This window comes from Salvia miltiorrhiza, chromosome 7, assembly GCF_028751815.1.
Source record: "Salvia miltiorrhiza cultivar Shanhuang (shh) chromosome 7, IMPLAD_Smil_shh, whole genome shotgun sequence".
Taxonomy (NCBI): Eukaryota; Viridiplantae; Streptophyta; class Magnoliopsida; order Lamiales; family Lamiaceae; genus Salvia; species Salvia miltiorrhiza.
This window is the reverse complement of record NC_080393.1, coordinates 8,382,284-8,402,559: the sequence shown is the minus strand read 5'-3', so window position 1 is coordinate 8,402,559 and position 20,276 is coordinate 8,382,284. Positions and strand designations below refer to the sequence as shown.

The 20,276-nt window shown below is 34.6% G+C and overlaps 2 protein-coding genes across 2 annotated transcripts in view; one reads left to right on the top strand and one right to left on the bottom strand.

The window, feature by feature from the left end:
- Positions 1-617: 617 nt before the first annotated feature.
- Positions 618-20,276, top strand: part of LOC130992296 (uncharacterized) — a 53,170-nt gene continuing 33,511 nt past the window's right edge. The window contains exon 1 of the mRNA XM_057916865.1: positions 618-621. The gene's annotated coding sequence lies outside the window, so the exon portion shown is untranslated. The remainder of the gene's footprint in view (positions 622-20,276) is intronic.
- On the bottom strand, positions 16,686-17,554 carry LOC130993778 (uncharacterized). Its single transcript, XM_057918816.1, has 2 exons — positions 16,940-17,554; positions 16,686-16,799 (listed from the first exon to the last, which is right to left on the bottom strand). Exons 1-2 carry the CDS (start codon positions 17,552-17,554, stop codon positions 16,686-16,688), a joined length of 729 nt encoding a protein of 242 aa, XP_057774799.1.

Sequence of the window (20,276 nt, the reverse complement as noted above, 5' to 3'; positions counted from 1 at the left end):
TACTCACTGAAAATGAATTGTAGATTAGTAATCATTCGACTTACCCCATATTCTGACTACATAGGTTCCTGGGGCCTCTTCTTCGTCGTCACAAGTTCAGTACTTTTACGATCGAAGGGAGATGATGAGAGAACTAGAACTATCGTGCTGATAACGTGTTATAAACTAGAGAGAAGCGAGAGAATAGATTAGAGAATACAAAATGTCGTTCTGATGAAGTTCACAATACATCCATATTTATAGGTGTTAAACCAAGTGTGAACGTCCGGTGTGAACGTTCACACACGTCCGGTGTGAACGGAGGACAGTCAACTCCGGTGGCTTGAAGATGTCAAGTGTTATTCTCCCTCTAGGTTTATTGGTCAACACACATAAGATATATCTAGAAGATATATTTACAACATCAATCATAATATATACTCAACTTTTCTTACTTTTTTATTTCTTGAGTATTCAACTATTTCAAGTTTGCATAGACCATTACCAAAACTAAGCGGCTTCGCCCTACCATATTCATTAGGTAGGACATTCATTTTAACACTTAGGTCGAATTCAGCAACAACGCTAGCTCTCACATTACATCCATACAAGTAGTCGTTCAAGGACATGCAATTTCAACACGATTATTGCATTTATAAAAGAATTAGTACATTTTTAATTTTTTTTGCGATTACAATATATTAAATTTTTTTTAAGTAAAGTTTGTTTTATGAGTACCCTAAAACAATGTTGTTTGATTGATGTGAGAAAACTTACTGAAATAATTAGGGATTGTGATTGTAAAAAACAAAACGTAGTACTGTTGTAATTGCAACATTTCAAAAGTTGTAGGAAATTTGCAAATAAAATCACGAACAATTTAGAATTTGCAATTTTAACGTGACTTTTGAAGTGTGACGAATTAAATCATAACCTTTTCCATTTTTGCAATTTCATCCCCCAATTTTTTTCCGGCCACCGGAGTGATGAGTTGGAGCTTATGTGGAATATTTTGCCACGTAATTAATTGTTGAGTAAAATTAAAATGCTGACTAAGATTAAAATAAAATTAAAACCTAATTCTTTTATTTTACTTCTTTCCCGTCAAACCCATTTCAATATCCCTCATTTTCCCTATATTGCCGTCAAAAGCCAAACACCCATAAATTTACATGGAATTAATTAAAAAACCAAACACCCATTTTACCGTCAAAAACCAAACACCCCACCCATTTTTCTGAACTTGATTGTGTAGGTAATGCAATCTATATCTACACACTATCTCACCTACTTATTTTCAATAATCGCCATGTGCTAAGAACTTATCTATGGCAACAGCGAAGTTGTCCCAATTAATTGTGAGAGGTTAAAGATAATAGAATTGCACTTTCCTTTGGTTTGACATATGGTCTCTTTTCTTCTATAGTGAGTACTCCTATCGCTTCTTTTGTCATTTCATGTCCCAAGTCATTTCAACTTATTGTGAGTATTAAACAATCGTGATGACATTTATTTGAACCCCAGAGTTGGTGTGGCTTAACAAGGTCGAAAATAATAGAAAATCTTCTAAAGATTGTATACCAAAAGAAAGCTTTTGGATGGGGTGTTTGGTTTTTTAATTCCATCTAGGTTTATGGCTGTTTGGCTTTTGACGGCAACATAGGGAAAATTGGGGTATATTAAAACGGGTTTGACGGGAAAGAAGTAAAATAAAAGAGTTAGGTTTTAATTTTATTTTAATCTTAGTCAGCATTTTAATTTTACTCAACAATTAATTACGTGGCAAAATATTCCACATAAGCTCCAATTCATTATTCCGGTGGCCGGAAAAAATTGGGGGGACAAAATTGCAAAAATTGAAAAGGTTATGATTTAATTCGTCACACTTCAAAAGTCACGTTAAAATTGCAAATTTGAATTTGTTCGTGATTTTATTTGCAAAAACCTCATTTTTAAATTCAAGTAAACTCTATGTTATTTCCGATAATTAACTCTTTTTATTAGTAGGGTTAATTATGCGAAAAATCATGAACTTTGGGCCCATTTCCAAGTTTGCCATGAATTTTTTTTTTTTTATCAAATTTTCCCTAAACTTAAGGGGCTGATCAATTTTGCCATGATTTTCGAAAATCCCCAAATTCAAAGCTGACATGGCACATTTTAAGTTACCGGAAAAATGATGTGGAATTGCCGGACGATTAATAAAACGACGTCGTTTTGTCATGTGTGTTGTCTCTCTCTCTCTCTCTCTCTCTCTCTCTCTCTCTCTCTCTCTCTCTCTCACACACACACACACACACACACACACACCCAGCATAGATACACCTTCGCCGCTCCTGCCCTCCCCCACCGGCCACCACCATACCTCTTCCTCCATCGCCTTCCCCAACCACCATCACAGATCCGCCGCCTTTCCTCCACCGTCCGCCCCTGCGTCTTCTCCAGCTCCCTCCGCTGCCCTTTCCCACCATCACACCTCTTCCTCCACCGCCTTCCCCGACCACCATCACAGATCCACCGCCTTTCCTCCACCTCCCTCCCTCGAGTCTTCTCCAGCTCCCTCGAGTTTTTTCCACGCGAAAGTGGCTGAAGGGCGACGGCTGCTGCCTTGCTGCCGTCAACCTGAGAAAGGAGCCGAGGGAGAGAGTTTTCAGAGAGGATTTTGAGCGAATGGAATTGGGGATCTAGGGCTCCGGTGGCGGCTGGTTGTTGTCAATTGGAGGGAGATAGATAGAGGGGGAGGCGGCGGCGCCTCGCCGTCGTCAAGGAGGAGGAAGATGGAGGCGGCATGGAGGTGGTTTCCACCGAGTTCAGTGAGGCAGAGGGCGAGAGAAAGGGGGGCAGAGCGGCGGCGGTGCAGTCGCCGGAAGAGAAGAGAGACTCCGAAGGTAGTAAGTCAAGCAAGGGCTCGGCGAGCCTGAATTCGAGAGGGAGACAGAGGCGGTGAGAGATGAGGGAGTCAAAGGGAGCGGCGGCTCAACATTGCCGCCCTAGGCCGGAGATCGGTGGTGGCGTGCGGCGGAACTCATGGTTGAGGAGGAGACGCCGATTTTACTATTTTTTGTTTATTTTTCTTTTCCAAGTAGGCGCCACATCAGCTCGGTATTACCACGTAGGCGCCATGTCAGCTCGGTATTGCCACGTAAGCGCCAGCTAAGATCGGACCTTCACCGGAGGTAAAAACCGTGGCAAAATTGATCAGCCCCTTAAGTTTAGGGAAAATTTGATAAAAAAAAAAAAAGTTCATGGCAAACTTGAAAATGGACCCAAGGTTCATGATTTTTCACGTAATTAACCCTTATTAGTATTACGTTTACGTGAGAAATCCCACAATTATTACCTAAAATACACTTTTAATTCGAACGAATTGTCTAATAGTTATATATATATATATATATATATATTATTTGTTTTAATATGTTTTGATAATGATATAGATAAGAATCATTTTACATATCATGAGATTCTTCTAGATCATGATCAAATTATCCATTTTTTTTATGTAAATTTATGTCCTTAATATATGTATCGCTAGAACCTTTTAATTAATGATACAGAAAATATAAATCACAATAGCGGGATAGTATATGTAGTACTTAGTTTTAACCCTATAGTCATCGCCAAAACGTCGCGTCACTAGTTCACGTGACATAGTGCCTCGTGGCTAGTCATTTTGTTGTGTAGGGACAATAAAATTAAGAATATATATAGTGACTAGGGACCCCATTGACTTAATAGATACAAAATGAAAAGCCCTCTGTTTTTTTTTTTGGAGGGGATAGGGGATCTTTAGTTCGATTCTCTCATTCAAATGTAGGTTCCTTTTAATTTATTCGAATATGGTAGCTTGTTCATTATGCAAATTATTTATAAAAGTTGTAGTAGTATATATTGTGAATTGAAGATATGATATTTGTATTGTATTTCGCAACAGTGGAAACTTTAGTGCATTGAATCCGTTGTTTAGCTAGACTTGGGTTTATTCATCTCTAGAATGGAGAAAGCAGTCAACCCATCTTCTATATTCTCCCTTGCATCAATATAGATAATTTGCTTTGGGACCATATTAAATGCCTTTGTTACATCCCAAAATATTTATAATCGTTAGGTAATTCATGGAGCCACGGTTCCAGTGTGGGTAAGGCCTTGTATCGTCCCAAAATTCATAAATGATCGGAGCCACGGTTCTAGTCCTTGGCTTACCCAAGCCTGCCACCTACCCTATCCCTTAACAATTACTACTTGTTTGATTTAAGTGGAGGGATGAAATAATTAAAAAGGAGAAATGGTGATAATAATTATTATTTGAGTGTTTGGTTCAACAATAAAAAGAAATCATATTCCTGTTTTTTTTTTGTTTCTCCTCTATTTTGAGGGATAACAAAATAGGTGATTGGGTTACCCTAAAGTAAGGATAATGATTAACTCATTACTCAAATCAAACAACAAGTAATTGATTCAATTAATTGAATCTCTTTCCAAACTCCAAAAACGCTAAACTTAACATAGACTTAGAGGGTGTTTGGCTAAGTTTATTTTAAAAAGCTTATAAAATGTAGGTTCCTTTTTTTAGGGAAAAGAAACAAACTTGTATTAAGAAATATCAGCAGCGGCAATGTCGCAAAGCCACACCGGGAATTACAAGACCAACACTGAAAAATTTGTGATCTACCAGCAAAAATAGCAAGGGAATGTGCAGCTGCATTTGCTTCACGGAAAACATGGTAAACATCAATCAACATATTTTGTCGAGCCACCTTAATAGTATCTTGAATATCTTCCGGTAAACATCGGGCTGACTCCTCCTCATCCATCATTGCTCTCGCCGCAAGAACAGAATCCGTGAAGATCTCAACTGGCGCTATCTCCTTTTCAGCGCACAAAATAATGCCATGAACGACGGCCATCACCTCCGCCATCATAGAGCTCGTCGTCGCCGAAGTTTTCTTCGCAGTTGCAACCAGAATTCTGCCTTCAAAATCACGCACAATGATTCCTGCTCCAAACTCCCTTTTTTCCAAATTATACCGAGCATCAACGTCCACTCTAAACCGACCTCTCCTCGGTTTCACCCATTCTCTCTTCCCAAGCTTCATCCCCAGCCAACGATCAAACCTGCTATCGGTTTAGAAGCCTCAAATGCTTCCAGCGCAGCCCGACATTCTTCTACAGCAGGCATATGGTTATGCTCATCTGCCTTATGGCGCAACTTACACACATAACCCCAAATTTTCCATAACACCATACACCATAAATTATACTCCCTCCGTCCCAGCTTTTGGTATCCAGTTGAGAACGACACGGGTTTTAATAAAGTGATTGATGTGTTGTGAGTGGAATAAGGATCCCACATTTTACGTGAGAGTTAAAATAATTAAAATGGAGTAAGGGCCCCACCTACTTTTACCAAAAATAGAAATGGATACTAAAATGTGGGACGACCAAAAAATGAAAGTTGGATACTAAAAGCTGGGACGGAGGGAGTAATCATCTTTCTCCACTACCTCCACCACAATTTCAGCAATATCAATCAGCTTCACGCGTTTCGCCTTTTTCAAAACATCCCAGAATGGAGTCCCCTTCCAAACACCTGCTATTCTTGAACAAAATAGAAGTATATGTTCAGTAGTACCCCAATGACTGTAGCACAACTCACAGTTTCCTTCTGTCGGAATGTGATGTTGCCTTAAATTTGCCATACACCATAAATTATTTTAATCTTAGTCAGCATTTTAATTTTACTCAACAATTAATTACGTGGCAAAATATTCCACATAAGCTCCAACTCATCATTCCGGTGGCCGGAAAAAAATGCAAAAATTGAAAAGGTTATGATTTAATTCGCAACACTTCAAAAGTTACGTTAAAATTGCAAATTTGAAATTGTTCGTGATTTTATTTGCAAAAACCCCATTTTTAAATTCAAGTAAACTCTCTGTTATTTCCGATAATTAACTCTTTTTATTAGTATTACGTTTACGTGTGAAATCCCACAATTATTACCTAAAATACACTTTTAATTCGAACGAATAGTCTAGGTATAACTGATTACAGAGAACTTGTTCTTTGTAATCTAGTTGGAAAGTCTTCGAACCTCTTTTCAACTGACCGAATCGAGAGTTTGAGCTGAGAGGAGTTCAGACTAGTGTTCTGACTCCAAGAGATCTTAGTCTTTGCGAAGAGGCATAGTTTTGTCTCAGTGAAGCTAAGATTGAGAAATTCAACCCAGTGTGTTGGTATTGAAGATGGGATCTTCGGTCGTTTAGGTTTGTTGTGCACCCATAAGCACAAGCCCAGTGAAGTTGTCAGTCTGATTAACTGACCGTGGATGTAGGAAGTGTTTTCCGAACCACGTAAAAATCCCTTTGTTGTTTATCGCTTTCAGTATTTACTTTCTTTATCTGTGCACAAACGTTTTATCAACTGAAACTGATTAATAGCAAAGTGAAACTCAAATCTTGACAACTTGCTTTATCACAAAGGCTATTTCGAAAGAAAAGTTTTTCGCTGCCAGTAATATCAATCTAACTGATAAATTTCCTGATAGTCAGTAAGATTCATAGTACTTCTCTGTTTTACAAACTCGATTGAAGCCTAACGTGGATCAGTTAAAGTCTTTGACTTAACTGATATCTCTTTACTGAAGAGTGTTCAGTATCAGTCGCCAACCAAAGTTTCACTAATCTCTTTTAACTGAAAAAGGTTGTGTCAGTTTGTTTTCGTTTGAAAAATAACCTATAGGTGTATTCCCCCCATACACCTATTCGAGACCCCAAGGGACCTAACAATTATTGTTACAAATTAACTAACTCAGTTTGTAAGCTTTGAATTGCTCTAAACCATCCTAAATCATTGATGCTTGTGTCATGAGAATTTGGTGGTTGATGACCTATCTTTATATCAAAGCCATCTGCACTGGCAGCCTCTCTCAATTCATGTTCATTGTCTTTGATATGAGGCCGAGCATTCTCTTGTTGAATGACTATCACCTTACTTGCAAATATTGGATATTTAAGCTTTATAGCTGGAATTATTTGTGGATAAAATACATAATGCATTCGATACATTGTAAAAATACAATAATTAAACTAAGGTACAAATTAAATTTTAATATGAACTCTTATGATCATTCTAGTGTTACACATTTCACATAAATCACAAGACCATACCTTCTTGATAAAGCAGTCTTCGATGACTTCTTTTGTGATAGAATGAATATGCTTATGTTCTAGTGTGCTAGCCTCCATGTTCTTGCTTGACCTTTGGGCTAGTACAAATTCTGTGAAAGGAAAAATTCTTATTTTTTCATCAAACTAGATACTCCCATCTTGTGTAAATATAGGTCTGTACACTGCACACATGAACGTTACTTTCATCATACACTTTTTTTGATTTGCATGTCTAATGTGGTTCAGCCTCTCTGGGTGTCAAGTAGAACTTGTGGGAAGTCTTAGTTATGTAAAACTAATTCTCATCAATATGGATAGTGGTGTGCATGCTTTTAAATTTTGTCATATTCTATGGCTTCTAGTGAAAATCTTGAACGTAACAACTTGTTAGGAGATGTTATATATGTCGGGCTTAATAGCACTTGTATGAACTTTGATCAAGCCTTTGCTAATCCATCGCCTAAATGTGCTCTTGCTACAACTTATTCCACTTGCAATCATTCTAATTGTGGATCTCTTGCTTAAGTCCAAGCTTGAAATTAACTCCAAGTCAATTTGTACTCTCTTGCGCCTTATTTTCTGTATTTTTATAGAATTCCTTTCAACAGTTGTTAAATCATTTCACCTCATATTTTTTGCTTTAGAAGAATTTTAGAGGTTGCTCTTGTGATTGTAAAAATACTGAATTATGTCCATCTTTTATAGAAGGTTGTGTAGTATTTTTATGAATTTTAAGAGGAAATTTTGGATTCTGCCATAAATTTGAATGAAATTTGAACTCCTTGTTCTCATTGACAACTTTTAATTTGTGTTAATCATTTTTTTGGTAAATGTAGCCAAAAACTAGCGGCCCACTTAAAGTAAGACTCTTTTAATCGATGATCATAAGATAGCATTTACTTTTTCTAATAAAGTCCTTAACATGTGGACCATCGCATTTATTCCTCTAATTTAACTCTTCTTAATATTTGTTTCGAAAAGAAACAAACCGAGATTATTGAGACAAATGGAGTATAAAAGATGACGATATGTATATTAATAAAAGTGGTTGAATAAATTGTGGTTTGTGATTTGTGAGTGCAGAATAACCCATGTGACAGAATATGTAAATAAATTGATATATTGATGTTAATATGTAGTGGGATAATGTATATAAATAAAAGAAATTATTTTTTTTATAAATAAATATATTAAAATAATAAAAAAAATTATTTTTGAGGGAGGAAGAGAGTAATAGAAATGAGAGATGGGAAATCGAATTTGACGAACCACGTCCATGCATATGGACCATCGTTGTCAGCCTCAATTCACGCACACATGTGACACACGACGTGATACTCGTGCCATGTTCAGACAACGGCATTCTCGAAAGGGCAATGATATTTAGACACCGAGTGTCCAAGACACTCGGTGAAAACCCGAGTTTTTCATGGTTTGTAGAGCGGACCGGTTTTTGAGTATTTTGTGTTTTTACTCAAATATCCTTCCTAATTATATGCCATTGATTGTTTTGTCTTTTTAGATTTGATAATATCCTAAATTTGAGTTTTATGTTTCCTTTTTTTTATTTCATTTTTTTGTTTTCTTTTTATTTCGTTTTTTTGTTTCCTTATTTTTCGGTTTTTTAGTTTCGAAAATTACTCAATATGTTTTTTTATTCCGAAAATTGTTTGATTTATTTGTTTTAAATTGATTTGTTACCAATAATTTAGGGTTTCTTCTTAAAATTATCCTAGATTTGTTTCCAGCTATTTTTTTTCGAAATTAATATTTTTTTATCGAAGTTTAAATTATTTCTTTTTTTTTTCAAAAATTATGTTTTATTTATTTGTTTCCACATGTTTAGGGATTCTCCTAAAAATAATCTTAGATTCGTTTCTACACACATTATTTGTTTCGAAAATTCTATTTTTTTATTGTTTTACTAAGATTAATACTTGTAAATAATTAAGTAATATATTTTTGAATTACCTAAAATTTAAATTATTAAATAAGATTATTAACTAAAAGAGATTTAACGCACGCCAACTGTTTGTTAAATGAACGAATTTTGTATTAACACTTTATTATAATACATTGACATAAAATATTTGTTATTTAGTTTTTCGATTGATGTCCCATAATATGATTCATTTTATTTTTATTATATTTGAACTACTTTAATAAATTTTCAATTACATCAGTCAACTTTATTTCCTTGAGTATAATTTATTTCAACTACGTTATTTACTCTATAGTAGTTCATTTTGTTTTAATTATTTCGATTACAATGCTTTATTATAATACATTGTCTTCAAGTATATGTTATATAGTTTCCGAGTAAAATCTCATCATATCATTTAGGATACTTTATTTTGGTTTTCAACTTCACTAATTTATTTCAATTATATAATTAAACTTGATGAACATTGAGTTTAATTATTTCGATTACAATACTTTATTATAATACATTGTCTTCGAGTATAGTTCGTATTTAGTTCTCCGAGCGAAATCCAATCGTTTGAATCATTTTTTTTCTCAAATTCACTAATTATATTTAACTCAAATAATTAATAAAAATTTATGTTTTAACAAAAAATTATTTCGACTTCGTTATTGACACTAGAGCAATTCATTTTCTTATTGGCATGTCGTGTTTAGTACTTTATTGTAATACATTGTTATTGTCTTCGAGTATAGTTCGTATTTAATTTTCCGAGCGAAATTCAATCGTTTGAATCATTTTACTTTATTTTTTTCTCAAATTCACTAATTTAACTCAAATAATTAATAAAAAAAATTATTTTTGAACGAAAAATTATTTCGCTTTCGTTATTTACACTAGAGTAGTTCATTTTCTTATTGGCATGTCACGTTTAGTACTTTATTGTAATACATTGTTATTGTCTTCGAGTATAGTTCGTATTTAGTTCTCCGAGCGAAATCCAATCGTTTGAATCATTTTACTTTATTTTTTTCTCAGATTCACTAATTTAACTCAAATAATTAATAAAAATTTATTTTTTAACGAAAAATTATTTCGACTTCGTTATTTACTCTAGAGCAGTTCATTTTCTTATTGGCATGTCGTGTTTAGTACTTTATTGTAATACATTGTTATTGTCTTCGAGTATAGTTCATATTTAGTTCTCCGAGCGAAATCCAATTGTTTGAATCATTTTACTTTATTTTTATCTCAAATTCACTAATTTACTTCAATGAATTAATAAAATTTTATTTTTTAAAGAATAATTATTTCGACTTCTTTATTTACACCAGAGCATATCATTTTGTTATTGGCATATCCTGTTTAATTAATACTTTATTATAATACATTGTTATTTCAATCAAGTATATGTGTTAAAAGTGTTTTCCGAGCGAAATCCAATCGTTTGAATCATTTTACTTTATTTTTTTTTCTCAAATTCACTAATTTATTGCAATGAATTAATAAAACTTTATTTTTTAAAGAATAATTATTTCGACTTCTTTATTTTCACTAGAGCAGTTCATTTTCTTATTGGCATATCGCGTTTTATTACTGTAAACAAACCAAGCCGCTCGCGAACTATTCGGAGCTCGACTCGAAAAAAGCTCGTTCAAGTTCGTTTAGAGAAGCTCGTAAAATAAACAAATCAAACTTGAGCTTAATAGTATTCGGCTCGTTAGCTCGTGAACATGTTCGTCAAGTGATTCAGCTTGAAAAATATAAATTATTAGTAGACATAACTTATATTTATCCACTAAAATTAATAATAATTATATTAAATCTCTAATTAATTTTATTTGTTATAAGAAAATAATTAATATATTTATTATTTTAAATAAAATAATTTATTTTTAAAATAAAATAATCAATATTTTGAATATAAATATAAATTTAGAAAGTTCGTATAGGCTCGATTAGGCTCGTGAGCCTCAAAGTATTCGGTAAATAAAGTTCGAGATTCGATTCGATACTTAACAAACCAAACTTGAGCACACCACTATTCGGTTCGGCTCGGTTCGATTACACCTTATAGTACACTGTTATTTCATTCAAGTATATGTTTAAAGTGTTCTCCGAGCGAAATCCAATCGTTTGAATCATTTTACTTTATTTTTTTTCTCAAATTCACTAATTTACTTCAATGAATTAATAATATTATACCGATCGATTAGTTCAAACCAAACAAAATAAGATGTAAATTGAAAATGATCAGGGCCTAAATATCGTCTCGAAGCACAATAAAGATGCAATTTAGTTCTTGAAACTACCTCCTTCCCCACAAAAGGTTTACCCAAACAGGGACATCTTAATGTAGTGTACATCTACTTTAATTAAAATATAATTATAATTAATTTATCATAACTGAGGATTGATGAAGGGATGACTATACGCTACATATTCAAATGTACTCAAGTTTTTACCATACTGAAATTATAAAGCTTTAATTGTCCTCAGCAGCCGTAACTTGCAGAAATAGAAATCTCTAGACATTAAAAATATACCACATATTCCTAGTACTTAAACAAAAATATAGAGAGAGAGAGGATCTACATATATATAGCAAAGCGCTCAAATGAGAACATATAACCATTTCCATCTTTTCGATCGTGAAGATCTAACATAAATGCGTCATCTTGTTGAATGAATACATCACTTGTGTTTAACAACGAATGCATTAACTTCATACGTTTAGTGCATTATTGTTCTCAAGTTTTCACAGAAAATGTAGCTTTCACAATAACTCTCTCTCTATATGTATAATGCATTCTCGAACGCTGCAATTTATTACTGTGTTTACCTCAAAATAATTTACATTTTGAAGGAGATATTTCTAAAGTTTTAGATGAGATTCGTAAGTGAAGATTTTGTGATGTATTTTGTCACACGATGTATAGTAATGCATCCCTACTCATTATAGAGATTATGAATGAGGGATTTATTCATTATACCTTGTGTTTCATTGAAAGGGTAAAGTGTGATAAAGGGGTGTGTGTGTGTGTGCAGGCGCTAATTTGGATAAAGAATTAAGGTTATGAAAGTGAGTTTGTTTTGTCCGGTTTCACAAAAACGGCAAGCTGTGAGTAATTGAATTTTGAAGCGGTTGGAGACTATCTTTTTGGATGTATTGAATTATTTGATTTCAATGAATCCACATGTGTAATAATCCACGAGACTTAATAATATATGCAGCATGTAAAAAGTTGTCTTTCTATGGTATTGGGCAGTCCCAATTGAAAAAGACCATCCTTTACTTGTAATACTATGAATATCAATTTCTATACACGTATAAATTGAATATACTATAAATTATATGTAGTCACTTTGGGTATTATGAAATAGATAGATATGTTTGTATTATATTTGAGCTAGGGTCCATAAACGCACCTATATCAACACTATAGATAGTCCATATTCGAATTCACAAATACTCATGTGCAATTAGTTGCACCGTGCAACTGGTTTCCAGAATGACACTACTTCATTCGTGAAATGACACTTGAATATTTTCGAATGACACTACTTCAAGTGTCATTTGTATGTTGAAGTAATGTCATTTAGAAACCAGTTGCACGGAAAAGTGCCTCATTGGAATTTGTGCATCCATGCGTGGAAGGAATTAATATTCCTTCTAGTAACTCAAAATTAATCTGCCTCCCTAAAAAAACTAAAATTAATCTGCACCGTTAAATTAAATCAAGTGATCGCGATTGATTTTCTCACTCGAATTAATATGTTACAATTATACTTCTTTGAATAACAACCATGGATCATACCAAGATCAATAGTGCAGATTAACTTTTAGTTACCATGTGAGGAAAGTTTCTATTTGATCCTTCTCTCTCTCTATATATATACACGTGTATGTATTATATATATATATAATCTGTTAAATTTTGTTCAACATAGCTCGTAAACTCTTCGTGGTGGGTACGTGCTGTTTTGGTAGATTTCTTGTTAAAAGATTTTATATATATATCTCCAAATTAAAAGTAGGGTAAATTTAATTTTGTTTTGTTTTCTTTTTACTGAGGAGGAGGTACGTAGGATTGGCAAAGGCAATGCAGATGTAACCTTAATTAATATTTCTTTTAATTTTTACATAAAAGAATATATATATATATAATCGATCTCTTAAATGATCTCGAAGAAAATGACTTAAATTCTTTTGTAAGAAAAAGAGGACCCCAGCTATTTCAAGAATAAAATGTCTTTCATATGTATAGTCGTTTTAATATAAAAGCTTTTGATCGTTACTGACATCATCAAAGATTTTATTGTATAAACAGTTCAATAGCTTATCTAAAAAAAATTCACTTCAATAACTTATTCTTAAAATAAAACTTATACACGCAACTAGTAAAGTCTTTTTCTAACAATTTATATATAATTGGTTGGCTTGGCAAAAATTTCTATAAATTGCATGATGATTGAAACAATGTTGAAATTCCTGCTGAAATAATTTCCTAGAATATTGGTGATGACATAATGCAGCAGTGATAATTAGTTATATAGTTTTCCTAAAGAAGAATGCCATTAAGATTGAAACTTTAGGGCAGCAAAGTGGGAATTCTTGACAAGTTAAAACATACAAACACACACATAATATTCCAAACAAAGAATTAGGTTTACTTGCCAAACCACATGGGAAGCCTCATATGGTAATAAAAAAAGGAAAAATGTGCAAATACACCCTTGTAGTGGTAGCCCCTATAGCGTATAGCTCTCCTTACTCATTGTATGTGCAAATAGGCCCTCAAAGTTCGAAAAATCGATCAATTAAACCCCTTTGACTAACAGTTGTTAGTCAAACATTAGTCAATTTTTTTTTTAACCCCCAATTTCTTTCTTCTTTCAATTTCTACCCCCAATTTGTATCCCCGCTTCCAATTAAGCCCTCGCCGACATCTCCATCGGCTCCGCCAGTAGCCTCTTCCTCAATCCGGCGCCGCCATCGCCGCCGCCACCACCGAGGTGGGTAGACGCTTCGTCGCATCTCGCATTGCCCACGAGGAGATGATTGTGTTGGAGTATCGAAGAACATTTTCTCAGTTTGTTTCTTTCTCAAGCAATGCAGATCACAGCCGGAGCAGTAATCGATCACATATCCGACGATCTTATCAGTAACCAAAACTCCGTGGAGTCTCGGCATCAGAGGATGGTGAAACGACGCCAACACTTCTCGTTCGAAGCAGATTCTCCGGTACTCGCCGCCGTCTCCGACGCTTGAAATCTTCTTCTTCTTCTTCTCGACGGAAGATCGTAGGATTGCTTTGAGCACGAGCAATTCTCCACTCTCCGTCTGAACGAGGAACACGACGCCTTTAGCTCCCCTACCGAGCAGCGATATCACCTTCATAGATTCTTCAAGTTGAGCACAAGCATTCGCTCGCCGCCGTGGCGGGGGTCGCCGTCGTGCATGGCAGTGGTTTCTAGCAACCAGTTGCGAGCAATTGCGTCAAAATTCACACAAATCTAATCGCCGTTATTTTAGGGGAAGAAAGATTGCAGGGAATGATAATTGAAATGCGAAAAACCTCGGGGTGGTGTCGCTGAGGTCGGCGGCGTGCTTCTTGCACCTCGGTGGTGGCGGCGGCGATGGCGGCATCAGATTGAGGAAGAGGCTATCGGCGACGCCGATGGAGATGTCGGCGAGGGCTTAATTGGAATTGGGGATAGAAATTGGGGGTAGAAATTGAAAAAAGAAAGAAATTGGGGGTTAAAAAAAATTGACTAACGTTTGACTAACAACTGTTAGTCAAAAGGGTTTAATTGATCGATTTTTCGGACTTTGGGGGCTTATTTGCACACACAGTGAGTAAGATGAGCTATACGCTATAGGGGCTACCACTACAAGGGTGTATCTGCACTTTTTCCCTAAAAAAAACTCTCACCAACTCATTCATTATATTTATAGGTATTTACTCTACATAAATAGAACTCTATGCATTGTAAAAATATATAGTTTAGTGTACTTGTTGTTCTTACTATAATTAAATATTTAATACTACTCCATAAGGGAAGGAAAGAATTGAAGAAGATTAGTTAAAGTTGGATTTGTGTTAAGCCTTGGAAAAAAAAGTTGGATTTGTTAAAATATAACAATATTTACTATTCACGGTATTCACTAATTAATTTTTAGAAGAACCCATATATATCCCTATCCATAGATGATTTGGGGTTAATCTCGCTTACATATAATTCATTATAGGATAAAAATCACGTAGAAAATACAATTAAATTGCGTTAAGGGTACTCTTTGGTAGAGTTCACTTCTTATTACGTTAGTTATTTCAATTAATTAGTAATGTAGAAGTTGCGTTGAAGAAGACCACAGTAATTAATCTAATTAAATCATCCATAAATCATGTATACAACATCAATGAGAAAATCAACTACATATATGTAGTGTGTATATATGGACCCTCTCAAAAAAATACTAATACTATTAATAATATTAGTGTGTATATTGGTAGGTTTTTACCTACTTTCAAAATTATAAGACAAAAAATACTTATTAAAAAAGAAAATTGTAAAAACTAAAAAATTTTAGTATGAAAGGACAAACTTATCCTTAATAAATTTGAAGCTTATCATCTCATTGTTCTATTTTTGATCAGTAAAAGAACTTTATTGAAAGAGGAAAGAAAACAAGGTACCAGAGGTACCAAGAAAATTACAAAAAGGAGAGTTTGTGTTCACTTGAACACCATGAAGAGAAGGAAACATTCTCATCAACAAGGTGGAAAATCTTGTTCCAACTCCATAATCTACCCTTCATCTCCAAAACAAGTTGACTGGCATCCCACACCCTACCTTCGAACCTACTCTCGTTTCTGTATTTCCAAATCAGCCAAATAATTCCAACCCACAGTGCAAGGAGCAGTTTTCTCCCTTCTTTCCTTTTAACTCCAAGAACAAAGGATTTAAAGTGTTGTAAGATACCTTTTGGCTTGGCTGTTTTTAAGTCGATCCATTGATGAATTTGATCCCACACCATCTCGACTTTGGGACAGTGAAGGAAGATGTGCTCCGTTGTTTCCTCTTGCATCACGCACGAATTACACCATCTCTCTTCGTAACCAATGGAGACATTCCTTCTAAGCAAATTATCGCATGTAGGCAATCTATTGATCAAGCCTCTCCAAGCCGTAACTATTGCCTTATGGGGTGCCTTAGCCTTCCAAACTTTTGCTACCTCGACTTCCTCCTCCGGGAACTGCCCATTATTGGAGGCCGCGATGATATCGTATGCCGCCTTTGTTGTAAAAACGTCATCTTTACCAGATTTCCAGCTCCATTCATCTTCCTTACCTGCACAAGGAAAAACTTGAGAAATAAACGTCCTCAAAGCCTCCCACATCTCTCTATCCCTCTCTCTCAACTCTCTTCTCCATCCAATCTCCCATTTCCACTCGCCATTCTCCCAGTAGCCCGATTCCCCCACCAAACCTCTTTTGTCCAGACATAGATTGTATAATCTCTGAAAGACGAATTTCAGAGGTTTGCCCCCAGCCCAAACCTCCTCCCAAAACCTCACCCTCATGCCATCACCCACCCGACGACAAATATTACTCGAAAACCATCTCTCCTCCACCTCCCCCCTTCTCGACAATTCTCGACCACCACCCCTTCCTACTGCCCCTATTCTCCAGCCTACATTCTCCCTCTTCCCCCCAGCTCATCTGCCCATACAAAGAATTAACCACCCTAGCCCAAATAGAACCGCCCTCCGACAGATATCTCCACAGCCATTTAAACACCAACGCCTTGTTGAACCACTCGAGATTCCTAAAACCCAGCCCCCCCACTTGCTTTTTATTACAAAGGACCCTCCATTTGACCCACGCAATGTGACTCGACTCCCCATTTCCCCCCACAGGAAGTTACAGCAAATAGAGTCAATCCTGCTAAGCACAGCTTTTGGGATAAAGGAGAAAGACAGTTGAAACACCGGTATGGCTTGCAAAATCGATTTGATCAAGGTAATTCGTCCTGCAAGCGACAAAGTTCTACTCTTCCATCCTTTGATTTTCTTTTCAACTTTGTCTACCAGAAAATTCCAATCTTCAATGCTATTACATCGACCTCCAATCTTAATTCCAAGGTAGTTGCAAGGGAAAGCACCCACCTTGCATTTAAGAATATTTGCCCATCTCAACACTTTTTCTTCGTTCACCGAAATCCCCATGATGCTACTCTTGTCGAAGTTAACCGCCAACCCCGACAAGAACTGGAAAAGCAAGAGCAGATTCTTGATAACCGTCGCATTTCTCTCATCTTCATCGAGAATGAAAATTGTATCATCTACGTATTGCAGATGAGAGATCGGAATTTTGTCCCTTCCCAATCTTGCTGGACAAACGAGGTGTTTTTCTGTAGCTTTTTCGATGAGCGAGTTCAGACCTTCGGCGACGATCAGGAAAAGGAACGGGGACATTGGGTCCCCCTGCCGAAGACCTCTCTATATTACTTAAATCGCAAAATTTGTTAGACATACTTGAAGAATGCAAGTCAAGTATATCGAGCATTAGTAGCAAATGCACTAATATTGCTCGACATATTTAAGCATTGCGAACCAAGCAATCAAACATCAATGGTCGAGCATTCCTAAAAAATGCACTAATGCACGATATATTCGACTACTGCAAGTCGAGCAGTCGAGCATTAGTGGAGATTGTTAGAGTATGCTATACTCTATGATATTGTCATTATGTAAACAATCCACATGTATTAGTCGGTGTACTTTCTGATGTTAGTACAGTATCATTCATTGTACTAGTTGTGTCTAAGATAACGAGAAGCTTATCTGTATGTAGATTTTTAGCAGCTATTTTAAGCATTATCTCTTAGCGAATCTTGAAGATTTGTACGACTTCTTGTCTACTACTGATTTTATGAAGTCTTATCGGAGCATAATTACAGATTGACTCTGCAGCCTTCATCGATTAAGTCCTCATCAATTAGAACTCTTGTTTCATTCACGAGTTGAAAATGATTAACTTGGCTACAAGATAAGATTGGGGGCGTGAAGACTATATAAGGAGACCATATTTTCGTTCAAGATGGTGGGAGAATTTCGTGCCAAACTGATCTCTCCATGTAATCGAGAATTATTATGTTTCTGCCAAGTGTCAGTTCCTAATACTGTACCTTTCTTTGTTCTAGCAAAAGAGTGTTTGTGAGGTATACATAATGTACATTGTAAAATAGTTATAAACTCTTCTTTATTTGGTTCTTGTTTATCAAGGGATTGATTAGGTGGCAAACGTTGGTGTTCACGCTTAGGAAGTTAGTCGTTGTCTAGCTTTCAATTGTCCACCGTTGGTGAAGTTTTCGGAAGGTATAGAGGCGTAGTAAGAGGAAATTTTATTGTGTAAGTCCATCTGTATCTTAACTTCATATAGTGAATTGTTTTTCTTGGGCGAGGCGCCCCAGACCAGGGTCGACGCTAATTAACATTTCAGCTGCCCTAGGCAAAAAGAAAAAAAGGGATCCCTTTGTTTACTTGTTGTAGACAATGTTCTTTTATATATACTTGCGACTAAACTGCACAACTTAAATATTAAGGATAAAATTCAATAAATTATTAAATAATAATCAAATAATTATTAAATATATATATAATTTATATATTTTATAAAATGTAATACTTTTTATGTTTTGTATTTCAAAATGAATAGATACTATTTTCACTAAAATGCAACCGAAAACATTCTTAGATCAACCTTTTCTAGGCGGTAGCTTAATTAATACTGAAAGGAAGTTGCAAGATTTGCTGTCATCAAAATTCGATTTAATTTACTACTGTTGAGTCGCGCACAATATATGCACGATCACAGTATTTGCTGCGTGGATTTTCAACGACCTAACTAGTGTTAAATAATTACACACTGTGATTGAATTTATAAGTAAAATAGGCAGCTACATAGAAGGTTTTCTATTAATCAATTAAGATTGAAACTAGGGTTATGCATATGTATATATATTATGTGTCACTGCTGATTTTTGGCTGTATCTTTCTCAATGAAGAGTTGTTCACAAACCAAAAACTAATTGTACCTAAACTGTGTTGCCCGGCAGCCAACACATATTTATGACAATAATAAAGCAATTTCATAGCTGTATATATTTATTTATGCCAATTACTATTAGTATTATTACATATTGGTTGCAACTTGCAATGGATATGAAACTAATAACTGCATTTTTTATTAGTATAATCTTATTTACACAGGTTTTTCTAGTGAGAATTGTTGTGACATGTCACGTTGCAAAATGCCAATGGCAAACCATATTTTACATTTTATCACAGACATTAATTTATTGATCATATTCATATTTATTTTTCCTTTTGCATTATTATGAAACATATCATTTGAAAAATGTCAAACATTAATTTTAATAATTTATCTAAGAATTACAACTAACAAATGTGGATGTACGAAATACTTCATCAATAAACTTGTGACTATATGAATATCTACATTACTATAATTTTATTAGTGATAAAATGCACGTTGATATATAAACATATATATGTAGTGTTACGTATTGATTATCAATTAACATTTCGTTATCAATCAATTATTACTAGTGATTTGATGTCGATGCATTTAGGAGACTATTAGTCCTATTCAAGTTTATTCGAATTGGATTTTGGTTGTGCTGGTTTTGGATATATATATATATATATATATATATATATATATATATATATATATATATATATATTTTCAAAAGAAAGGAAAAATACACTCACACCTACATAAAATACTTTATATATGCATAAATATTTTTTATGCATTACATTAATATTTCCTTTTATGATATTCGCACATCATATAAAAATCTGTAATCCAAATGTTAACACATTTGAAAATCTTTTTATTTAATGCCCTCGTTATATTTTAATACTATAATTTTTGGTTAATGGCTAGTACAATATTATATTTTATTATGCTATTTTTATTTTTGGATTGGGGAAAGGACTTGATGGAGATTCAGCCATAAATCTTTTTGTTAACATTGAGAATTAATGTTCACTGCTTATATCTTCAAAATAACTTATTTGAATATGCTTTAATTAAACAAACTCGTACAAAGAATATTCAAATGGATACATATATAGAGTTGCCGACAACATACCAGAGATTGCCAGA